Here is an 18,099-nt window from a genome sequence, read left to right as displayed (position 1 = left end):
CTGGCATGCTGGCGGCCGAGTTGCGGGCTTCTCCCTAGTCATATGCAGGTAGGGCGAGCAATGGCGTGCGAATTTGACATGTCGTCTGGCGGGATACGATGGGGCATCCGCCGATAGTGGGTTGGCATAGCGCATACCTACGTATGATACGAGGGGCTCCGCTCCCACAAGACGAGGGTGGGTGGGTACCCGAGCTATACCGAGGGTAGGGCTACTCGGTAAGGCGCTGGCTCTGGCAGACATCGGCAGCGGGTTGCTGGTTGGGTAGGCAGGTAGATACTTCACGGCGACGATGACGACGTCGGCGACGGGCTCCGATGGCGATGGGCGTTACTGTTTTCCCAACCCGGACATCTGGGCATCTGGGCGATCCTGCCTCGTCCTGACACGAAGCCGCTGCGCGCGTACGTATATGTGTGTATAGATGTACGCAGGTAGGGATAGGTAGGTATGTGGTATGTGTGCGCATATCATATAGATTGTGATATATATTATGTTCTGCACTGGCGTGATGCGTGTGGATGCGCGGCCGAGGGAGGCATGTGTTGACGCGATATGCAATGGAGTGTGTTGGATCGAGAGGACCCTGCCTTTGAGCGACGCAACAATACGATACGATGCTATACTAGACGATACGACGACACGATACGATACCTACCTCTACCTCCTACGCCTAGCTACGATAAGAGGATAAGACAAGAAAAAGGGGGGGGGGGGGGGGGGCTATCACGTTGTCGCAGCCGCTCCGAAGCTTGGCCTAGCTTTAGGTACCATCCCCTACCTGACATGCCTACGTTAGGTAAGGTAGGTAGGTAGGTACCTAATGATATATAGGTAACCTGATGCACACGTAGACAAGACAAGAGGTAGGTAGGTAGGTACCTTAGATACCTACCTAAGGTGCGTACATACCTCCTACCTACCTCAATACCTGATGCAATCAGCAGCGCCTCCGTGTTTGTTTATCTGCAACATGCTCTTTCTGCTGGATGTCACCTCCAGGTACCTGACGCAGGTAGATACCTCCGGTACCTCAGGTAGTTGTTGGGAGGCAGGTGCGTACACGACAGGCAGGAATGGGATGGCGATCGGCGGGGTAAGGAGGGAAGCGGCGCAAATGGCCATCGATCTTGCAGGCGCTGGTGAGGGCCGAGTCGGTCAGGCCAGTTTTGGCTGAGACATGCATCTAGGTACCTAGGTCTAGGTACCTAAGGTACCCAAGACACGTACCTAACCCGAGGTAGATACCTGCCTAAGGCAGCTACCTAGAGGTATGTAGGTACGTACGGGTAGTAGTTCCAATACTGATGTAGGTAGGTACATCCTGACGTGTAGGGACACAGCAGAGGTCGGGTGCCAAAAGGCAGGCCGGAAAGGAGGTACCACGTCCCTTCGTACATGCGTGGGTAACGTATGGCAACTCGTCTACGTGCCTAATCGAGAGACAGAAACAGGTAGATAGCAGAGAAGAGAGAAGGGGAGCCACCGTTCGACCGATGCAGGGAGATCAGGTCGAATATCGACCTACGTAGGGCTGTCTTTCCCCCTTCCCCCTGCTCACTTTCCCATGCTCAATTGCATCATCCTCTCTGCACCTCTCACCCCTCGCCGTCGTTGCGAATCTGCCATCCACGTCCATCCACACCCCGAATCAGGCCGCCGTCGCATTGTGTTGCTTGCTCGCTCCCTGCATACCCCTTCGCTGCGTCGTCCTCACGATCTGGAACCACACAACCCGCCATACGTATCCCCGCCGACAGGCCTCGCCCCCCCCCCCCTCCCCGGTCTCCTCGCCTAGCCTAGCATCGATATGCCTATACCTATAGGTCGAGGGGGAAGCAGGTAGGCGTATATATACAGTAAGTACATGCCCAGGAGGTGCATGCATAACGGGAGATGGCAGACGTCTCTCCTACTTACCACCAATAGCTGACCGGTGGCAGAGCGCACAGGCATAGGCGGCGCATAGGCAGGTAGGCATGCATCTATACCGGTGAAGGCTATCGAGACGGGGTAATAGGAGACGTTGGATGGCACCCAGCTCGCATTTCCGGTGAAGGGGGATGGGAACGGAGCCGACATTATACCTACATAACCACTACGGCAGGCGGCCTAATCTGGCGCTCGTACCGCGCCATCTCCCGCCTATTCCCTTCCCGGATACGACATGTTTTTGTCGACGCTGTTTCGGGGGCCAAGCCGGCACTCTGCGTAGGTTGGGGGTTCGCTACGCCGGGTTGGCTCAGGCGGGTTGTGTTGACGACGCCACGTTGAGCCGGCAAGCCAAGGTTCTTACCACCTAGGCCGGATAGGTAAGGTAATAACCTCGTAGCTACGTGGGTGGTTGGCAATTGCACTGACAACTTCTCGTCGACAACTTGACAACTCGCGGAAAGCTACCTAACCCACCTACCTCCTCCTCCTCCTACTCCTCCCCTCCCCGTAGAGGGCAGCGAACCAAATGCGATATCGACTACGGATCTGCTCGAACCGACCGATCCGTCCAGCCAGCCGTCGGCAGAAACACGCACGAGACATACCTACCTAGGTCCCTTAGCTGTCTGCGCAGCTGCAAGTAAGACACAATGCCACTCGCCTCCACCAGTGGCCTGGCCGACGCACCAAGCCTCCACCTGCTCGAATTTCGGCCGTCCGCCCACGACGCCTGTCGCTAGACCAACCACGCCCGGCAGCCTCTCTTCGCGGAGCAGGTGAGACGGGATAGGCAGGGCCAGGTCGAGGCCGGTAGGACACGATCGACAGCTCGTCCTCCCCAAGGTCGTCCCCCCCCCCCCCCCGCCACGCCACTACCACACGAACGCTCCCAAAACAGCTCTCTCTCTCCGCTCCCCTTTCCCAACAGCTGCCGGCCGGCTTTGTCCGCACACACATTCCATACAGCACCGCCAACACGTGGTGAGCTTTGCCTCCAGTCATTTTACACCCCGAACCCACGGTGATCCCACCAAACCCAAATTCCCCTAATTGTATTGTTTTTTTTTTGTTTTCCCGTCCTGCGGATTACCCGCATTGCGTGTTGCGGTAATTATGTGCAGCCTCAACGACGGGCGGTAGTGAAGCACGCCGCCAGTGGGGTAGGGTAGAGCAGGTGGGTGTCGACCCGGACCCTGGGGGGGCAAAACTAGCTCTCATCGCCAAGAAGGGAAAAGCAAATGGAAAAACGAAAAGGGGGGAGAGGAGGGGGGGAGAGGAAAGGACAAAGATCCGAGTGCGGTCCTACGTTAGGTAGGTACTACGTTCCTACGTGGGTGCGTAGATTGGGGAGACAGCTAGCCTCCATACCAAGACATGCTGGCAGGAGGTCTGACCATGCAGGCATTCAGACCTGTATCGAGGTGTGTGTCTGTGTGTGTGCATGCGGTAGGTGGGAATAGGAGAAGGCAGGCTGGCGAGGGACATACCAGAGCGCGCACGTGCATGCGCATTACAGCCAAGGAGGTCCGGGTAAAGCCTCTCTCTGCCTGCCTACCTGAGGTACTACCGTGCAGCTCTAGAGCCGGACCGGCCGATGATCAAGGGTCCAACATCGAGAGCGAGAGGGGACTCCTAATAACGAGGGTAGCATCGCCTGATCAGATGGCCGGGCCGCTGCAATTGGTCTTTTCGGCCTATTGGTAGGTATAAACACCCACGCGGACTTCACTCCGGCGCCTATCCCTCAGATATCTAGATACCTACCTACCTACCCATCTCCTTGGCACTTGTTGCTCGCCTCATCCTTGCCTACCTGCTTACTTACCTATCTACCTATAGCATGGACACATGGCATGCATACCTACCTACCTACCTACCTACAGACCAGCATCTCACATCCCGTCCCTAGCCTGCGCCCGCGTAGACATGCATGGGCGAGATGTCGGTACATAAGGTAGAGAGGTAGGTAGGTAGGTAGGTAGGTAGGTCAGGCAGTCCACCGTAGCATCCCCCGCCCGCCTCTCTCTCTTCCTTCTTCCCCACCCGATCTCAACCAAAAAATGCAACTCTGCTACACGCACATAGGCATTTGCAGATACGCTCACCTTCGCAAAGCCCCGCCGCCAAGACGAAGTCGAAGCTTGGGGGCCCAATGGCAGAGCAGCCAAGCAGCCTGCGGGAGTAAACAACAAGTTGCGTGCGCAGCGACGGCACCAACCTATCGCAGGTGGGGTAGGGGAAGGATAAGGGAGCGGGACGGGCCAATGGCCGGGCGCTGGGAAGAGGGAGGGGAGGGGTCTCCCCCCATCCTGCCATCCTACCATCCTGCCCGCCAGAACATCCTCGATCCCGGCCAGCCCACGCACGCAACGCACGCACGGGTAAGAGACGAAAGAAGCAAAGAAAAAGACAAAAACAGTCGACGACGAATGATGCTCGCTCGATCGCGGCCCGGATATGGCGTGGTACGGCAACATACCTACTCGCCCGCTCGCCTCGCTTCGCTTCGCGCCTCCTCTCTCTCTCTCTCTCTCTCTCGTCTGGCATCGTCTGCTCGATCCAGGACTGCCGCCCAGACGAAAAGAGGAAAACGAATTAAGGGAAAGACAAAAGAACCACGGGACAAGACGACGCTACGAACACCCCCCACCCCCCCTTTCCCCTTCCGCACCCCCCCGTCCCATCGAGAGCCCTCGATCTGCGTCTACGCCGGCCTGCCTGCCTACCTACCTATCCAGGTATGTCGACCCAGAAATGCTGGGAGCAGCGCGCTCCCGTGCGTGAGACACACGTAGAAGGAAAGAAGGGGGGGGCCGCGAGGACTGCCCGTCATCGCTGGCGCAGGGAGGCACGTACGTGTTATCATTATCACATATGTATATATATACCCATATATACCTCTATATATAAATGAATGAATGTATGAGTATGTATGTGGTAAGACTAGACGCGCATTATGGAGAGAGTCACCACTGCCACCACCACAGCCATTACCAACTACCACGATTGCTAATGCTACGCACGCAGCCAAGCACCCGGAAGCGGGAGCCAAATACCAAAAAAAAAAATAAAAATAAAAAGAGAAAAGAAAAGAAAAACCAGATCCGTCACCAGTAATCAAGATCCGAGAGGTTCTAGGTAGCATCATTAGCATTATTACTATGCCCGCCGGGCGGGTAGGGGTCCCGAAGGTATGTAGTAATTAGCTAAGCCCCCTCGCGCGAAGTGTCATTTCTGTCGTCTATATGTCCTCTCTCCCTCCCTTTCCTCCCATCACCTCTTTTGCGCCCCGGCGCCGGAGCCGGGTCCGGGGACATTCCTACCACCCCCCCCCCTCTCTTGTCCTCTCTCTTGTCCTCTCTCCTCGGCAACGGGATATATCACCTTTTCAGACAGGCGACGTTAGCCGTATCGTACATGCGAAAAATCTCTGTCCCATCTGTCCCATCCCCCCCCCCCGCCCCACCTCTCATCCTGAGTACAATATATAATATCGCCTGCCGCTGCCGCTGCCGCCGCCACTATGCTCGTGCATCGCGTGAGTAGGTATATATATATATATATGCATGTCCTTTCATGTATTGCTGAAAAAGGAGGTTGGAGGAAATCCCGCCGATCCCATGCAGTCGTAAAAAAGTAGATATATGATCGTCCCGTCATGAGCAGCTTCCCCGAAGCAGCCTTGTCCTGTTATCTCGTCCAGAAAACCGAAAACAGAACTGGGGGAAAAAAAAGAGGGAAAAGAAAAAAAAGAAAAGCCCCAAAAAAAAGGCAACACACCATCTCTCCTTGGGCTAACAACGATCGCGTGATAGCAATATAGTGGCAGCCGCTCCAATCCCAGTATAATAGTACAGGTGGTGACCAACACGGACGCTCACTGGCGGCGAGCTTACAAATTTGTATACACGGGGTTGGCTAGTGGTACATTTAGTGAACTGCGGATGCGAGAAGATAACGAAGAGGAAGAAGAAGAAGAAAGCAGGCGATACGAAGCAAATATGCGTAGTCGCTGATCTGATGCCGGCAATTTTTGATTTCCCCCAGTCTATAGCCCCCGGAATTGAAGGGGTCTCTCCCATCCGCCCCTTTTCCCCTAGGAAATATCCTCGGTGACGTAAACGAGAAAAGAAATATGCGTTTAGACCCGATTCACTAATCCCGCCCTTGTTTTGATGCAGTGTTTTTATTATTTTCTGCCGAGTTTCCGGTCTCGATGACCCGATCCCCAAGCGAAACCCCCGTCTTCCGCAAATTCTCGCGCAGGAACCCCGCAGAATGCATAGATATGACAGATGCGCGACATCATGATGTGTGCGCCTGTTCCAGACAGGAATCGGGAGAGGAAAACCGACCGCCTCACCCACGGGGTGATTGGGCCTGGGTCGGAAACGGAATCTAGGATGAGCTAGTCCGACGGAATGCACCCGAAGGATTGTCGATGATGCAAAACAACGGCAAGCGAGGGCGGAGTATGATGTAAGTGGTGATACCAGTCCCATGCACGCCCGTCGCCTATGTTTTTTTTTTCCAAGGCTCTCGGTGCGGTGACGTCAGGAGGGGGGGCGACGTCATAGAAGCAGGGCTTCGCTGTCGTACTGCGGAGAGAGGGCCGGTGCAGGGGTCCTGGATGGGGCCAAAGCCAGCAGCCAGCAACCAGCCGAACCAGCGCCAGTACCACCATGCCGCAAATAGCTAGGTGCATGAGTCGGCTGCAGGACCCTGCAGATTGACGTTTGGACCCTGGATGCTACGCTCGTAACCCAAGCCGGTCGACGCCCCCGCATGTAACCGCGCCTTGTACCGTCCCGGCTAAGTACTTGCACCCCAATCGAGCATGCACGCCTTCTAGAGTCTTCCACACGCCCGACCGGCCTTCGTGAGACAATGGATTCGTCCCCGGCGCTGCCGCCGGACGAGGGCCGCCCGCCGTGTCGCACGAGCCCAACCCTCCCAGACCAGCGGCTGATGGGCGTGCCGCCGGCTCAGACGCTGGTGCCGCCTCGTCGCCGATGTTTGCCGGGGAACTCCATATCTGGGTGGCACACGCGGTAATGTCTCGTCAGGGCGTCTGCTCGGCTGAACGTCTTCTCCTCGGCGCAGAGGTCGCACCGCACCTTTTGCTTGCGTGCGTTGTGAATCGTATCCTCGTGCCGCGTAAGATCGTAGGGCCGCGAGAACATCGTATTGCACGGCTTGCCCGTGCTGGGGTTGATCCGGTCGCACCTGTGAGGGCCGGCTTGGCTATTGAACATGATGCCTGACATGTCGCCCGACGACGACGGCCGGATGTGGTGCAGGGAGTTGGCTTGTCGATGGCCTTCGCGCTTGTGCTTCTGCAGCAGAGCCGGCGTCTCGAACCGTAGGGTGCAGCCGTGGTAAGTGCAGGTATACGTGCCGCCGTCCGCGCTGGCTCCGGCGGGCCTCTGGGCGGGCGCGTCGCCGCCGTCCGAGTTGCTGGCTTCGGCCGAGCTGACGCGCGAGTATGCGGATGTCGTGGGCGTGGATCGGTGCTGCCGGTGCGCGACGAAAGAATACTGCGGTGATACCTGGATATTGCTAGGCATAGAAAAGCTGAACGAGCTCTGGATGGGCGTTGAGGAAACCGTCGGGAATGGCGGGCTCGAGTGTTGGGGGATGCCCCTCGAGGTTGCGACATTGCCGCTATTGCTTGGCGCCTCGAGTTTGAAGTGGCTACTCGAGTCCTGCGGCGGCGGGAACAAGGGCATGGCGGAAGCATCGTCCGGCTCGGTGAAATCGAGCATGGCATCCTTGGGCGAGATGGTATTCGGGGTGCCTTGCTGCTGCGTAGAGTTGCGCGCCATGTGTTGCTGTAGTTCCTTGGCGTCGCGCTCCGCTTTGTGTTGTTGCCGCATCTGCCGTGCCGACCCGAGTCGCACTTGATCTAGGTTTACCTGGGGGAAATCGCCGATGGCGGCCGCGTACGGAGAGCCCTGGCGAAATGGTGACTGGCCGTCCCGCGAGGTGCTGGAGACGGGAGACTGGACGGCGCTCAGGTGCTGACTATTCGCTGCCTGGAGCCTCTGGGCGAACAGGTCGTTGCTTGGCGACATGGCGAGGTGGGTCTTAGGTGAGGGAGAGGTTGATCCGATGGTCAAGTTTGGGTTGTAGAGCTCGTCGTTATAGATGTCGGTCAAGGTGCGGTCCAGCTTGGGGACGTTGTTGTGGAAAACTACGGCGCCATCGGAGAAGTGTGAGCAGCCATCAATGTCATAGTCATAGTCGCACGGGAACTGCGTGGTTGGGGTGGAGGCCTCACCAGTCCTAAGCCTGCGATTATCCTCTTCGGCCTCGTGCAACGAGGGAGTGGCGGGTGAGTCACCACCAGCTGAACTGGTCGCCACCGAGACCGGATGGGACTTCGCAGACGAGCCGCCACCGCCTATCGACAATTCAGCAGGCGAGCCTAAGCCTCGGCCGCCTCGTATCTTGCGCTGGGGCCGCGGCTGCTGGCTCGGCCGAGCCGACAAGTTGTCGGCCATGGTCACATCGCGAAGGGAATGTTGGTTATTGATGGCGTCGTGGTGGTTGGCGCTGGCGCTGTTGGTGTTGTTGCTCTCCCGACTGCTGCTGTTGAAGTTGGTCAAGGTGTAGAAGCCGTCCGACAGGGGCGCCGCCTTGCCCGGGTTGTACGAATAGTTGCTCTCCTGGCCGCCCACCTCAGGGTACCCGTCATGGCCTGAGTCGGCGACGGCGATGTGCGGGTTGGACGTGTTCGGGTTGTATGGCGAGGCTGGCCCGTTAGATCCCAGCGACGAATAGGAGGATTCGCGGTGGTGGAAGCGACTCGAAGCCCTGGGAGTCTGCTGGCTGTGAAGCATCCACGACGCGCCCGGCGGTAGCAGTTCCGACACTTGACCTAAGCCCTGGCCTGTGTTCCCTTGGTCGAAAGCCTGCTGCAGGGGGTGAGCCGCCGGAGCCCTATATCTCTGGGAGGCAGCGACGGCGGCGGCAGCGGCGGGGATGTTGTCCAGAGTCGAGGCGGAGGCGGCGGCCTCGGTGGGAAAGCTGTGGTTCCTACCGTAAGCGATGTGGTTCGAGTTCGCGTTGCCGGGTTCGAAGGACGATGGTTGGGAGTAGTACTGGAGAGGTCTCAAGGAATTGTTGCTGTTGTGAGCCAGCATCATACTGTGTAACGACACGGTGGTCGGGCGAAGAGGAGACGGACTTCGAGTGATGCTTGCGCTGGCGGTCGATAAGTGGGATTGGCAATGAGGGTAGAAGTAGGAGTCTTGTGTAAGTAAGATCGAGGAGTTGAGAGTATGGCAAAATGAGGTGAAGGTAGGCGGATTTGTGGGGTGGATGGGAGGGAAGTGGCGATTAGAAAAGACTTATAAAAGCTTTTGGAGGTTGCGGTCCGTATGAGTACTATGGTACAGTTATGCACTACGTAAGGAGAGCAGGAGAAGGTCGATGAAGGCGACCGGGGGGGTCCCCTGTCGGTAGGTGCGAGTACCTAATGTGGGTGGGTGTTGACGCAGACGGGTGCCAAGTACCTCAGGTACCAGGGTGGACGCTGGAGGTACTTAAGTACCCTGGGTACATGTACTTTCGCGGCGGGTACTTGAACAGTCGGTAGGTACCTAGGTAGGTCCGGTGCAGCGTCCGGCCGTGCGCTTGCCTGTGTCACCTCCAAGCCCTCCCTCGATGGAAAGAGTGCGATAAAAGCGAAGCTTAAAGAGAGGGGCTCCTCCTTGCGTAACCTGGCTCGGCTGGGGCCAGAGCGACTCGCGAAACCCGGATTGCGCCGGCTCAGTCGCTGAAGAGAGAGAGAAAGGACCACGGGACCGACGGGCTTTTCTGGCTACGTTCTCTCGTGCCGGCGCAGTTCTCTTTCTCTTGTCTTGGTCTCGTCGAGAGCCGGATGGGCGCCAAATCAGGTGGTAGGCAGGAATAATGATGATGGCTTGATAATGAAGCGCTGGGGTCATGTGGCCCAACCGGCTTATCGGCCTGGGAGGGGTGCGTCCGTCTTTGTTTTTCCTCGAGGGGGTCTTCTTCGTGTCCGTATCGGCCTTTTTAGCCTGAGCGCTGCTTCAAGAAGTCCCTTGTGCAGCCGGTCGAGGTCTGATTGGCGCGCGGTGCGTCGGTGGTATGTGTGGTATGTTGGCGCTGCTTGCTTTGCTTCCCAGAGCGTTGTCGCGTTTGCGAGGCGAGTTGTCCGGGCGATGCTGAGTGAGAGGAGGATTGCCCTCTCTCACATGCCTCTTTATATACACGATCTGAAAGCAGGTATATATATATATATGTATGTATGCGTGTGCGCATGTGTGTGTATATACCAATGTCTGTGTGCGTATAGGCTCCCTGCCGACTCATAGGCCGTGTGGGAATTTCCCCAATGCAAATGCTTTTTGGGATAGTCCCTTTCTTCATGCATCCGCCAGGTCTATGTCAGTAGGGTATGCCGATTCGGCGCCTCGGCGTGTCGAGGGCGCATTCGTAGCAAAGGTACGCAGGCACCTTAGGGCAGCCACCGAGGACATTTACAAACATGCTGATCCTAGAGACAGACAGAGTCTTGTGCATCCAACAACTACGTGCGCCATCATGTATGTATATACCTCCTCCTCCGCGCAGAGGAGAGAGACAGGCGTACGATACTGACAACCAGCGCAAGCGACGAGTGGTCCCATAGTCCGTCAGATGCCCATGACGTAGCGATTTCCGCAGCTTGGATGTACACATGGTAAAAATATGCGCCTGGCTGCCAAGATACCTAACATACTTGACTAGAGGAGGTACCTAATGTAACTATCTTCGACAGACTGCAGCCTATATACCTACCTAGGCAGGTACCTAGGCAGGTACCTAGGCAGGTACCTAGGCAGGTAAGGTACCTACACCTAAGGTAGAATTACCTCCCCCTCCCCCCCTCCCCTCCCCCTCCATCGAAGACGGGACTCAGATCGACGAGGGCCGACAGTGAGTCCCCTATCTCCTGATGTCCTATCGATCTTGGGGGACGCCCCGCCCGGACAAGTCGTACATACCGAAACAGCAGTCCACGTATTATGCACCACTGCCTAGGTACCTACCTAGACCTCTCTACCGTACCTAGGTAGGTATGTGACGATGTATGCCTCCAGCGATACGTGTCTATACCTATCTGTGGACAGGGTGTCTGTCTACTGCGTGTTAGGTACCTGAAGTCCTCGGATCTGTACAGGTTATGCTCGGTACGGGGTTTGTGCATGCATACTCTGACCTGGGTTGCATCATCAACCGCACCTATGCTCAGGCTGGTCTGACCCCCGTCTGATGCTTGTCCGATAACTGAGATTGATTAGAGTAGTCATTTCACCCCTCGTAGCCCGCCGGGTACCGCGTAAGCAAATGACTTAGGTACGCCTCCGAGGTATTTCCGGCAAGATAGGCTAGGTACTTACATGTGGGTACCCCCGATGTACCCGCCAGGTACACCCCCAAGGTACGTGCAGGTGGTTATTAATGTTTTACACTGCCTCCCTTCTCGATTGTTCGCAAGCCACACTCGCTCTACACGTAGGTAGAAACCCGAGCGCTCCAGGCTGGCCGACTTCTCCGAGCAGAGACCAAGTTATCCCGACCCAGGCGAGACGTGCACTCCGGTATATGTGTCGGCTTGCTCGATACAACGTAGCATAGTCGCGGTCGACCTCGACGTCGAGACAATAGAGATGCGCATCTAGAACCGATTGCGAGTCCGACCGACTCCATCAGGTATGCGCACGTGAGATCTATGTACAGATACAGCTGTCGCAGTTGCGCGAAGCGTTGGTCACCTGTCAGCTACCAGTCAGATCATCTCTCACATGTTAGTCGGGTCACAGTCGACCCACAGTCATAGTCTCTATACGGAGCCAACTTATCGACTCACGATAACATGCCTCCTACGTCTATTCCCTATATGCCTACTTTTTTTTGCTAGGCAAGCACTCACCAAGCCGCGGACATGGCAGCACACATTTCCGTGCATTTATGCCGCCTCGGTCGATGACGGGAAGGCCTAGACTGGGAGTTGAAGAAAAAAGAGAGGTTAGGCGGACCGCCAAGCCGACCACGGTAACGGTGTCGGTATTCGCAACGCTGACATAACCTGCCGTGCACATTACCAACCGGATATAATATGGTTTCGACACGAGATCAGTAAACCAGCACCTGAAAAAAAAATTAGCCTACTTGGCGCATCATCTCAGGTTCGAATTTTTTGCAGAGGGGTAGACTCGGCCTTATTCAGCCCTACGATTGCATCTCCAAGGCGTAGTAAGAGGACGTAAGCACGATGCTGATACATTGGTACCGAAGGTAGTGCCGCTGCAGGTTGGCAGGCAGGTGTCTACAGGTATGTAGGTACTGAATCCCGACCCGATCCGCCGCAGCTGACAGGTGTTCCTAGCCGTCGAAGCATTCAACGATGACTAAAAAGGGCTATTCTACCCAGGATCTAGAGGTTACGTGGTTCGGGCTCATGCGCAGACACCGAGCTCGGGATGCGCATTTCCTAGACACCCAAAGCCCGGCCGCAAGCTATCCCTTCTTGCCGGGAATATCACAGGTGCAGCTGCGGCGGACGCCGTTTCGGGGCTAGAACTCTTGGGCTCTCTCCTCTCTCTTCTTTGCTCTCCTTCTTTTTCTTTTTTTGTAGTACGCAGTCCCTCCCGTGTCTGACAACTCAGCGCCCGCTTCTCCTGTTCTTCCTGTTGGGCGACCGATCTAAGACAAGCGAGTCCCGACAATCTGGCTCAGATGGGGGATTCTGGACCCTCGCTTAATAGCAGAACCAACCAGCAGACGCCGTGGAACATTCTCCAAGACGCAGGATGGTTGCCTGAGGGGGGGGCAGACAACTTCAGGTACCGGGTCAATGCTCGGCCGGGCCAAATACCTACCTAGGTATCTACAAATAGATAGACGTAGGTATGTGGCTGTGCAGCTATGCCAAAGCTATAAGCAGCTGCCCCACAAAGTCGGTTGCTCCGATGGTGTTCTGGAAGAAGAGGAAAAAAAAAAGACACTGCGGCTTTCCTACTCGATGCCCTCGACATAGGGTGCATTAGAGATATCGGCAAAGTAGTATTGTGACTCTTGCAGATGAAGAGTGGCTGACGAGACCAGAAATCGACGCAGTACGGTAGGTATCCATCCATCTCATATCGACAAGCCACCGACGAACCGCAGAGGCCGCCGATGGTCGGCCGAGTCAACCTCAATCGCATCCACCGTCGGTGACGATTCATTCCTGGAGGCCGGGTAGAATCGCCTCCCGTCGCCTATGCAAAGACGGGAGAGGAAAAAAAAATTCTCATACCAAGCAATTGGAACGCACGCCTAAGGTGGGTTGGGGGCGTGCAGGAAAGTGTGTATACGACATACGAAGCGAATGGGAGGGTAGAGGGGGAGGAATTCGGCACATGTTGCGCATAGTCTTACCGCTCCAAGGGATGCGTCGGTGCTGACCCGAGATGGAAAAGTCTAAAATCTGATTTTGCATTCCCATCGGTTCGCGCGAACTCGACGCACATCGTACACGCGCTCAGCCAGCTCCAGCTGGCATTTTTAGTCTGAAGCCGCGTCGCACTCAGCTCTGGACTCGTCGAAAATAGACATCCTTCGTGATGCCGTCTCCACGTGGGGACTACGGTATTACTACCTACTCAGATTGGGTCCCAGCCCAATGCACCACCTCAGCTGCCGCACGTGGCTGCGGCAGTTAGCTGGTTAGGAATCGTAGTTCGACGGTCGAGACCAGAAGATACGAGACAGGACAGGTTACGTTGCGCCCAGGTCCCTTACCATCCTTCTTTATTCCTCCTTTTCTTTTTTTTTTCCCTTCCCTCTTCTAGACGCGTCCTGGCGAGTCTGGCCGGACGGGTCTACGGCGTGGCAGCATCGGGCGGCCCCGATTTGGTGGCTTCTTCGCTCTAGGCTCGGTCGGTGTCGCAAACCCCATGTCGACTAGCGCAGATGCGGGCTCGAATGTACCGTGTGGTGTACCGGCGTAGGGCCAATCATCGCAGTCCTTGGGCCATACCCTGCGTTAGGTACCTAGGGAGTGCCTGCCTCTAGCGCGTGTCCCTCCTAGACGGGAGGATCTCCGCCATCGCACCCCCCCGCATTGCATGGAGGTTGCCATGCTTTGTTTCCCGTCCACGCGGCTCCCGCCTAAGCGCCCCATAGGCACGGCCACGGCCACGGCCACATCTCTCATCTCTCCCTCTCTGCGCCCGCACAAAAACCATCTCCGACCATGAAAAAAAGGGGACAGGCACCGAAACGGAAGACCCGGTCGCGCGAGCATGTCTTGGTGGGCATGCGTGCACTGCAGCCAACAAGATCCGTTCGTCGGTCGTCGCGATTCCTGTCGGCGGCCTCCTCCCGCCGCCGTACGCACGTACGGGACAGTTCCATGCTGAGCTGAGATGGTCCCTACCAGCCCCCGGCCGAATGCCGCCCGTTGGCTCCGCGCTGCCCACTGCACGCACATCACCGCATCGCGACGTCATAAACGAGGCAACATCGCCTACTGGCCGGCCGACTTCGGCCCGCCAGCACGTCGGGGAAGAAGAAAAAAATTAAACCAGGCGGGCGTCAGCTCGTCAGGGGAAAAGGACAGGAGAGAGATCTGGTAACACGTGCAGATTCGTACGCCCCAGTGGTAACGAACCAGTCGCGGCTGAGCGATCGGACGGGGCCCTTGTGCGATGGAACGTGGAAGACTTGCCTGCATACATACCGACCCTACCTCCCTATAGATTCGTGTAATGACATTGCTGAAAATGCGCTGTCGGGCATGGGTATGTTTTCGCCCCCCTCCCTTTGATTTTTCCTTTCGCCTCTTTGCTCTTCTCTCCCTTGTTCCGTTCGGGGAGTGTCGTGAAGATCTCTTGGTCGGGAGAATAAGCCAACCGTCGACTTGCCTTGTTGTCTATAACGACACCGGCATACGTTCGCCACGGATGACGGAGAGCTTAGGAATCTCATGCCAAGGTTCGAGGGCGGAGATAACTAGCTAACGCCTAAACGCTAGCGGTAATGCCTCGCACAGGCCCGGCACCTGGGTACCTGTATCTACCTACCTGCCCTACACACAGGCCGTAAGTGGGTATGTACCTACTTATGGCGCCATACAACCCCGTCCCGAGGTGTCTCTTTGAATTTATTTGCCTATCTCCGTTTCGCCTTTATTCATCATTTTCCTTTCCTTTTCCTTCTCCCTCGTTCGCTCTCGTCACCATCTTTTTTTTTTTCGGGCTCCGGGCTCTGACGTTGAGCGTTGAGCGTTGAGCATGCCTATGTAAGTACGTACATGCGGGTGAGGCAGCCGCACCGGGTACCTAGTTGTGGCGCAGGGCGCGTAATTGAGGAGGTATACTCGAAGAAGGTACCTATCCACAATACCTATGTACCTCCCCAAGTACACGGGGTACCAGCACCTACGGACCCGACGAAGTACCTCCCTATATATGGACCCGCACACCCCGACGGTCCGGCCCCTAACTCGGGCCTCGGACTGATTGGTTCCAGGCGTGCCCGTGTTGGTGAACATACATATGATATCCCCAACGACGCAACTATTGGAGATTCCAGTGCCAACAGTACGGGGCCAACTCCGCGGCGACCAGCCGGGCAGTGTCGCCAACTACACTGGCCGCCCCCGTTAGTACACATTTCCTTATCTTACTAAATCAACACTTTACGCGCATTCCGTGCCGGACGAATAGCCCCAGAGAAAGCCAGTGGCTTGGTCATCCCTCTTCTACAGCCCTGTCGTTAGCCATCCCTGAAGCGAGGCATCATCGCCTGCGTGCCGGGTGAGTCATGCTTGAGAAGTCAAGGAGTTTCAGGGGTCTTGCAAGGCTAGGCTGAAGCCCTCAACGTAGGTAGAACATTGCACTCGATCAGCCCTACTGGAACGTCGCTGCAGTGCCATCGACACGTCACAGTGAGCAGCTATAAGCAGTATCTGGGATGACCAGGTCGTAGCCGTGAAACATCCACTCCCTACTCACCGCCAGCAACTCCGCATTAGATCGTCCGTGGAGCCTGCGAGGAAGACTACTGCCTAGTAACTACTGCCTAGTAACTACTTCCTAGTAACTACTTCCTAGTAACTACTGCCTAGTAATCTATGGACGGCGTGTAGGTACCCACCTATACACCCCATCCCCACGTGTAAGGCGTCTTTCTAGCCTCGGCCGAGCGAGCGGGAGGAGAATACTCGTCAGTCCTAACCACCAACACCACCCGGTCGAGGAATAGCAAATGTATCCAACAGGCTCGTGTCAGGCCTCGAGGGGGGGGGGGGGGGAGACCACCCAGCAAAGACACCCACCCCCTCCGTAGATAAGGTTTTATTCGCCCGTCACTTGTAACTTACGACAGAGGTTGACAGGCGGACGAATCTCACAGCTCTGTAGACGAGGTGAGACGAGGCATAATATGGGTTCTACGTAGGTAAGATAACGGTGTGTGTTGGTATCGTTAGGCCTCGCCAGCCACCTTTCCAGGCAGTCGATCTGCTCCAAAAGGCGCGATCCCGACAAGACGTTCGTGTTGAATCTTCTCCTCCCAACGTTCTCAACCCTCTCCCCCCCTACTTGAGTATCATATATTCCCTCTCCGTTGGTGGCACCTGCGGTAACACGCGCCTCCTGTGCGTCTGCACACGGCTTATCACGGACATCGGAAGGCTCCCAGTACAGGAGTCATGGGATCTGCGGCCCCCTTTCGGTGTAGATGTTCGCTGCCTGGTGCCGGAAAATGCCTCTCCCCTCCTCCTCCCGTTGGAGTGTCTGCCCTCCCTCACGCTCCTATGGGCGTCGGCGGCGTTTATTTACCGCGCACCGCTTCCTGCGCGGCAGACGGGGATTGGGGTTGGGGTTAGGGGAGGGGGCCGAGAAAAGGGGTAAGCTCCACCGCTGGTCTGCCTCCGAGGCATGTGAGAGAGAGGACAACGCCCGGTGAGCATCGACGCGGTAAAGGCAGCGGCAAGAGGAGATGGGCGCCGCAGAACAGTAAACCTCGCTGGGAAACCCGAGTCCTACGGCTACCCCCTGCCCCCCCTACTTCGACGGCCACAGGGACTCTGATGCCTAGCCATCCCCATCTCATTCCACGCAGCGCAGCGCAGACCAACTCGCGAACCTGTGCGCCCGCCCCGAACTCGGTGTGCATGCTGTGCGTGGCCGACGGGCCAACCACCGCGCCCGCGCAGCATCACGTTGCCAGGGCGTGCGGACCGCAGGCGGCAGTCCTCGCGAGCCCGACGTCGCGGTCGAGGCGGGCAGCCCCGTGCCGGCCCGACCCATCTCCCGCGCCCAACCGCTGCGGGGAGGCAGGCGCCCCCGGCAGATGACTACCTGCCTGCCTCGCGCGGAGGCGCATCTCGCGGCGCGAGCGTCCTGCGGCCGCCTAGCTGGCCGCTGTCGCACGGGCCTGAGACGTGGCGCGCCGCGGCGCCAGTGGATGCCGTGGCACCGCCGGCGGGCTCGCGACGTGGGAGCCGCGCGCGCGCCCGCGCGCCGCCGCCCCGCCTACGTGTCTGCCCTACGCGGCCGCGAGCCAGTCAGGGCCGCGAGACGGGCGCAGCGCCGCTGACTGGCTGCCGGCAGAGCCTCGGGGCGACGAGGTCGTGCCCGCGTCCAGGCAGCGACGCGCGCGCTGTCAAGGACAGGCAGCACACCCAACCCACGCCCAGCACGCCGGCGTCGTGCCTAGCCCAGACCTGCATGGAGCCCCGCGCGCTGCGTGACTCACAGCTGTCGGCCTCAGGCCGCCCTGCTGATTCCCCCCCCCCTCCCTCCCTAGGACGTGGTGTGCGTCAGCTGCGACCGCGAGGGGCCTGCTCGCTGCTAGGCAGACGCCGCGCGAGGGGGAGGCGCAGGATAGGCTGCTGGAGTTTGTAGTGAAGTGGCCGGGTCGGGCCTCTCGTGCCCGCTGGCTGGTTGGTAGATCTGCGGCGGAGGAGTCGTTGGCGTCGTAGGGCCATGTTCCCGGGCCTGTCCGGCCACGTCGGAGCCTAGTGCCCCCGTAGAGTCGCCCGGCTCTCGTGTCGGCGTCTGGTGGTCTTCGTGTTGCCGCGGCGAGTGGAGCGTTGCTCGGATAACCCCTGGGATGGGTAACTGCTTGAGTAGGCTGCCCCTCTGACTAGTGGTGTTAATA

The 18,099-nt window shown here is 57.5% G+C and overlaps 5 protein-coding genes across 5 annotated transcripts; 2 read left to right on the top strand and 3 right to left on the bottom strand.

The window, feature by feature from the left end:
* Positions 1-1,783: 1,783 nt before the first annotated feature.
* On the bottom strand, positions 1,784-2,088 carry GGS23DRAFT_563230 (uncharacterized protein). Its single transcript, XM_051516074.1, has one exon. It carries the CDS (start codon positions 2,080-2,082, stop codon positions 1,795-1,797), a length of 288 nt encoding a protein of 95 aa, XP_051372883.1. The 5' UTR covers positions 2,083-2,088; the 3' UTR covers positions 1,784-1,794.
* Positions 2,089-3,693: 1,605 nt separating this feature from the next.
* Positions 3,694-5,034, top strand: GGS23DRAFT_485583 (uncharacterized protein). Its single transcript, XM_051514354.1, has one exon. The coding sequence runs from the start codon at positions 3,996-3,998 to the stop codon at positions 4,728-4,730; it is 735 nt and encodes a 244-aa protein (XP_051372882.1). The 5' UTR covers positions 3,694-3,995; the 3' UTR covers positions 4,731-5,034.
* On the bottom strand, positions 5,032-6,678 carry GGS23DRAFT_485576 (uncharacterized protein). Its single transcript, XM_051514353.1, has 2 exons — positions 5,716-6,678; positions 5,032-5,319 (listed from the first exon to the last, which is right to left on the bottom strand). The coding sequence occupies exon 1, from the start codon at positions 6,435-6,437 to the stop codon at positions 5,730-5,732; it is 708 nt and encodes a 235-aa protein (XP_051372881.1). The 5' UTR covers positions 6,438-6,678; the 3' UTR covers positions 5,032-5,319; positions 5,716-5,729.
* GGS23DRAFT_485548 (uncharacterized protein) lies at positions 6,679-9,476 on the bottom strand. Its single transcript, XM_051514352.1, has 2 exons — positions 8,216-9,476; positions 6,679-8,128 (listed from the first exon to the last, which is right to left on the bottom strand). Exons 1-2 carry the CDS (start codon positions 9,081-9,083, stop codon positions 6,921-6,923), a joined length of 2,076 nt encoding a protein of 691 aa, XP_051372880.1. The 5' UTR covers positions 9,084-9,476; the 3' UTR covers positions 6,679-6,920.
* A 4,933-nt stretch (positions 9,477-14,409) lies between these two features.
* GGS23DRAFT_563220 (uncharacterized protein) lies at positions 14,410-15,065 on the top strand (the record flags this gene model as incomplete). Its single annotated transcript, XM_051516073.1, has 1 exon — positions 14,410-15,065. A coding segment is annotated over exon 1 (248 nt), but the record flags the coding sequence as incomplete, so codon positions are not given.
* Positions 15,066-18,099: the final 3,034 nt, after the last annotated feature.

This window comes from Durotheca rogersii (assembly GCF_024521655.1).
Source record: "Durotheca rogersii strain YMJ 92031201 chromosome Unknown GGS23scaffold_7, whole genome shotgun sequence".
Lineage (NCBI taxonomy): Eukaryota > Fungi > Ascomycota > Sordariomycetes > Xylariales > Xylariaceae > Durotheca > Durotheca rogersii.
The sequence above is the reverse complement of the archived record's forward strand: the minus strand, read 5'-3'. Positions and strand labels throughout refer to the sequence as shown.

Excerpts from the sequence above, each read along its gene's own strand:
- GGS23DRAFT_563230 (XM_051516074.1), bottom strand. The coding sequence starts at position 2,082 with ATGTCGGCTCCGTTCCCATCCCCCTTCACCGGAAATGCGAGCTGGGTG.
- GGS23DRAFT_485583 (XM_051514354.1), top strand. The coding sequence starts at position 3,996 with ATGCAACTCTGCTACACGCACATAGGCATTTGCAGATACGCTCACCTT.
- GGS23DRAFT_485576 (XM_051514353.1), bottom strand. The coding sequence starts at position 6,437 with ATGGGACTGGTATCACCACTTACATCATACTCCGCCCTCGCTTGCCGT.
- GGS23DRAFT_485548 (XM_051514352.1), bottom strand. The coding sequence starts at position 9,083 with ATGATGCTGGCTCACAACAGCAACAATTCCTTGAGACCTCTCCAGTAC. Across the intron at positions 8,129-8,215 it reads TAATCGCAGGCTTAGGACTG|TTTTCCACAACAACGTCCCC; the intron begins GTGAGGCCTCCA and ends ATGGCGCCGTAG.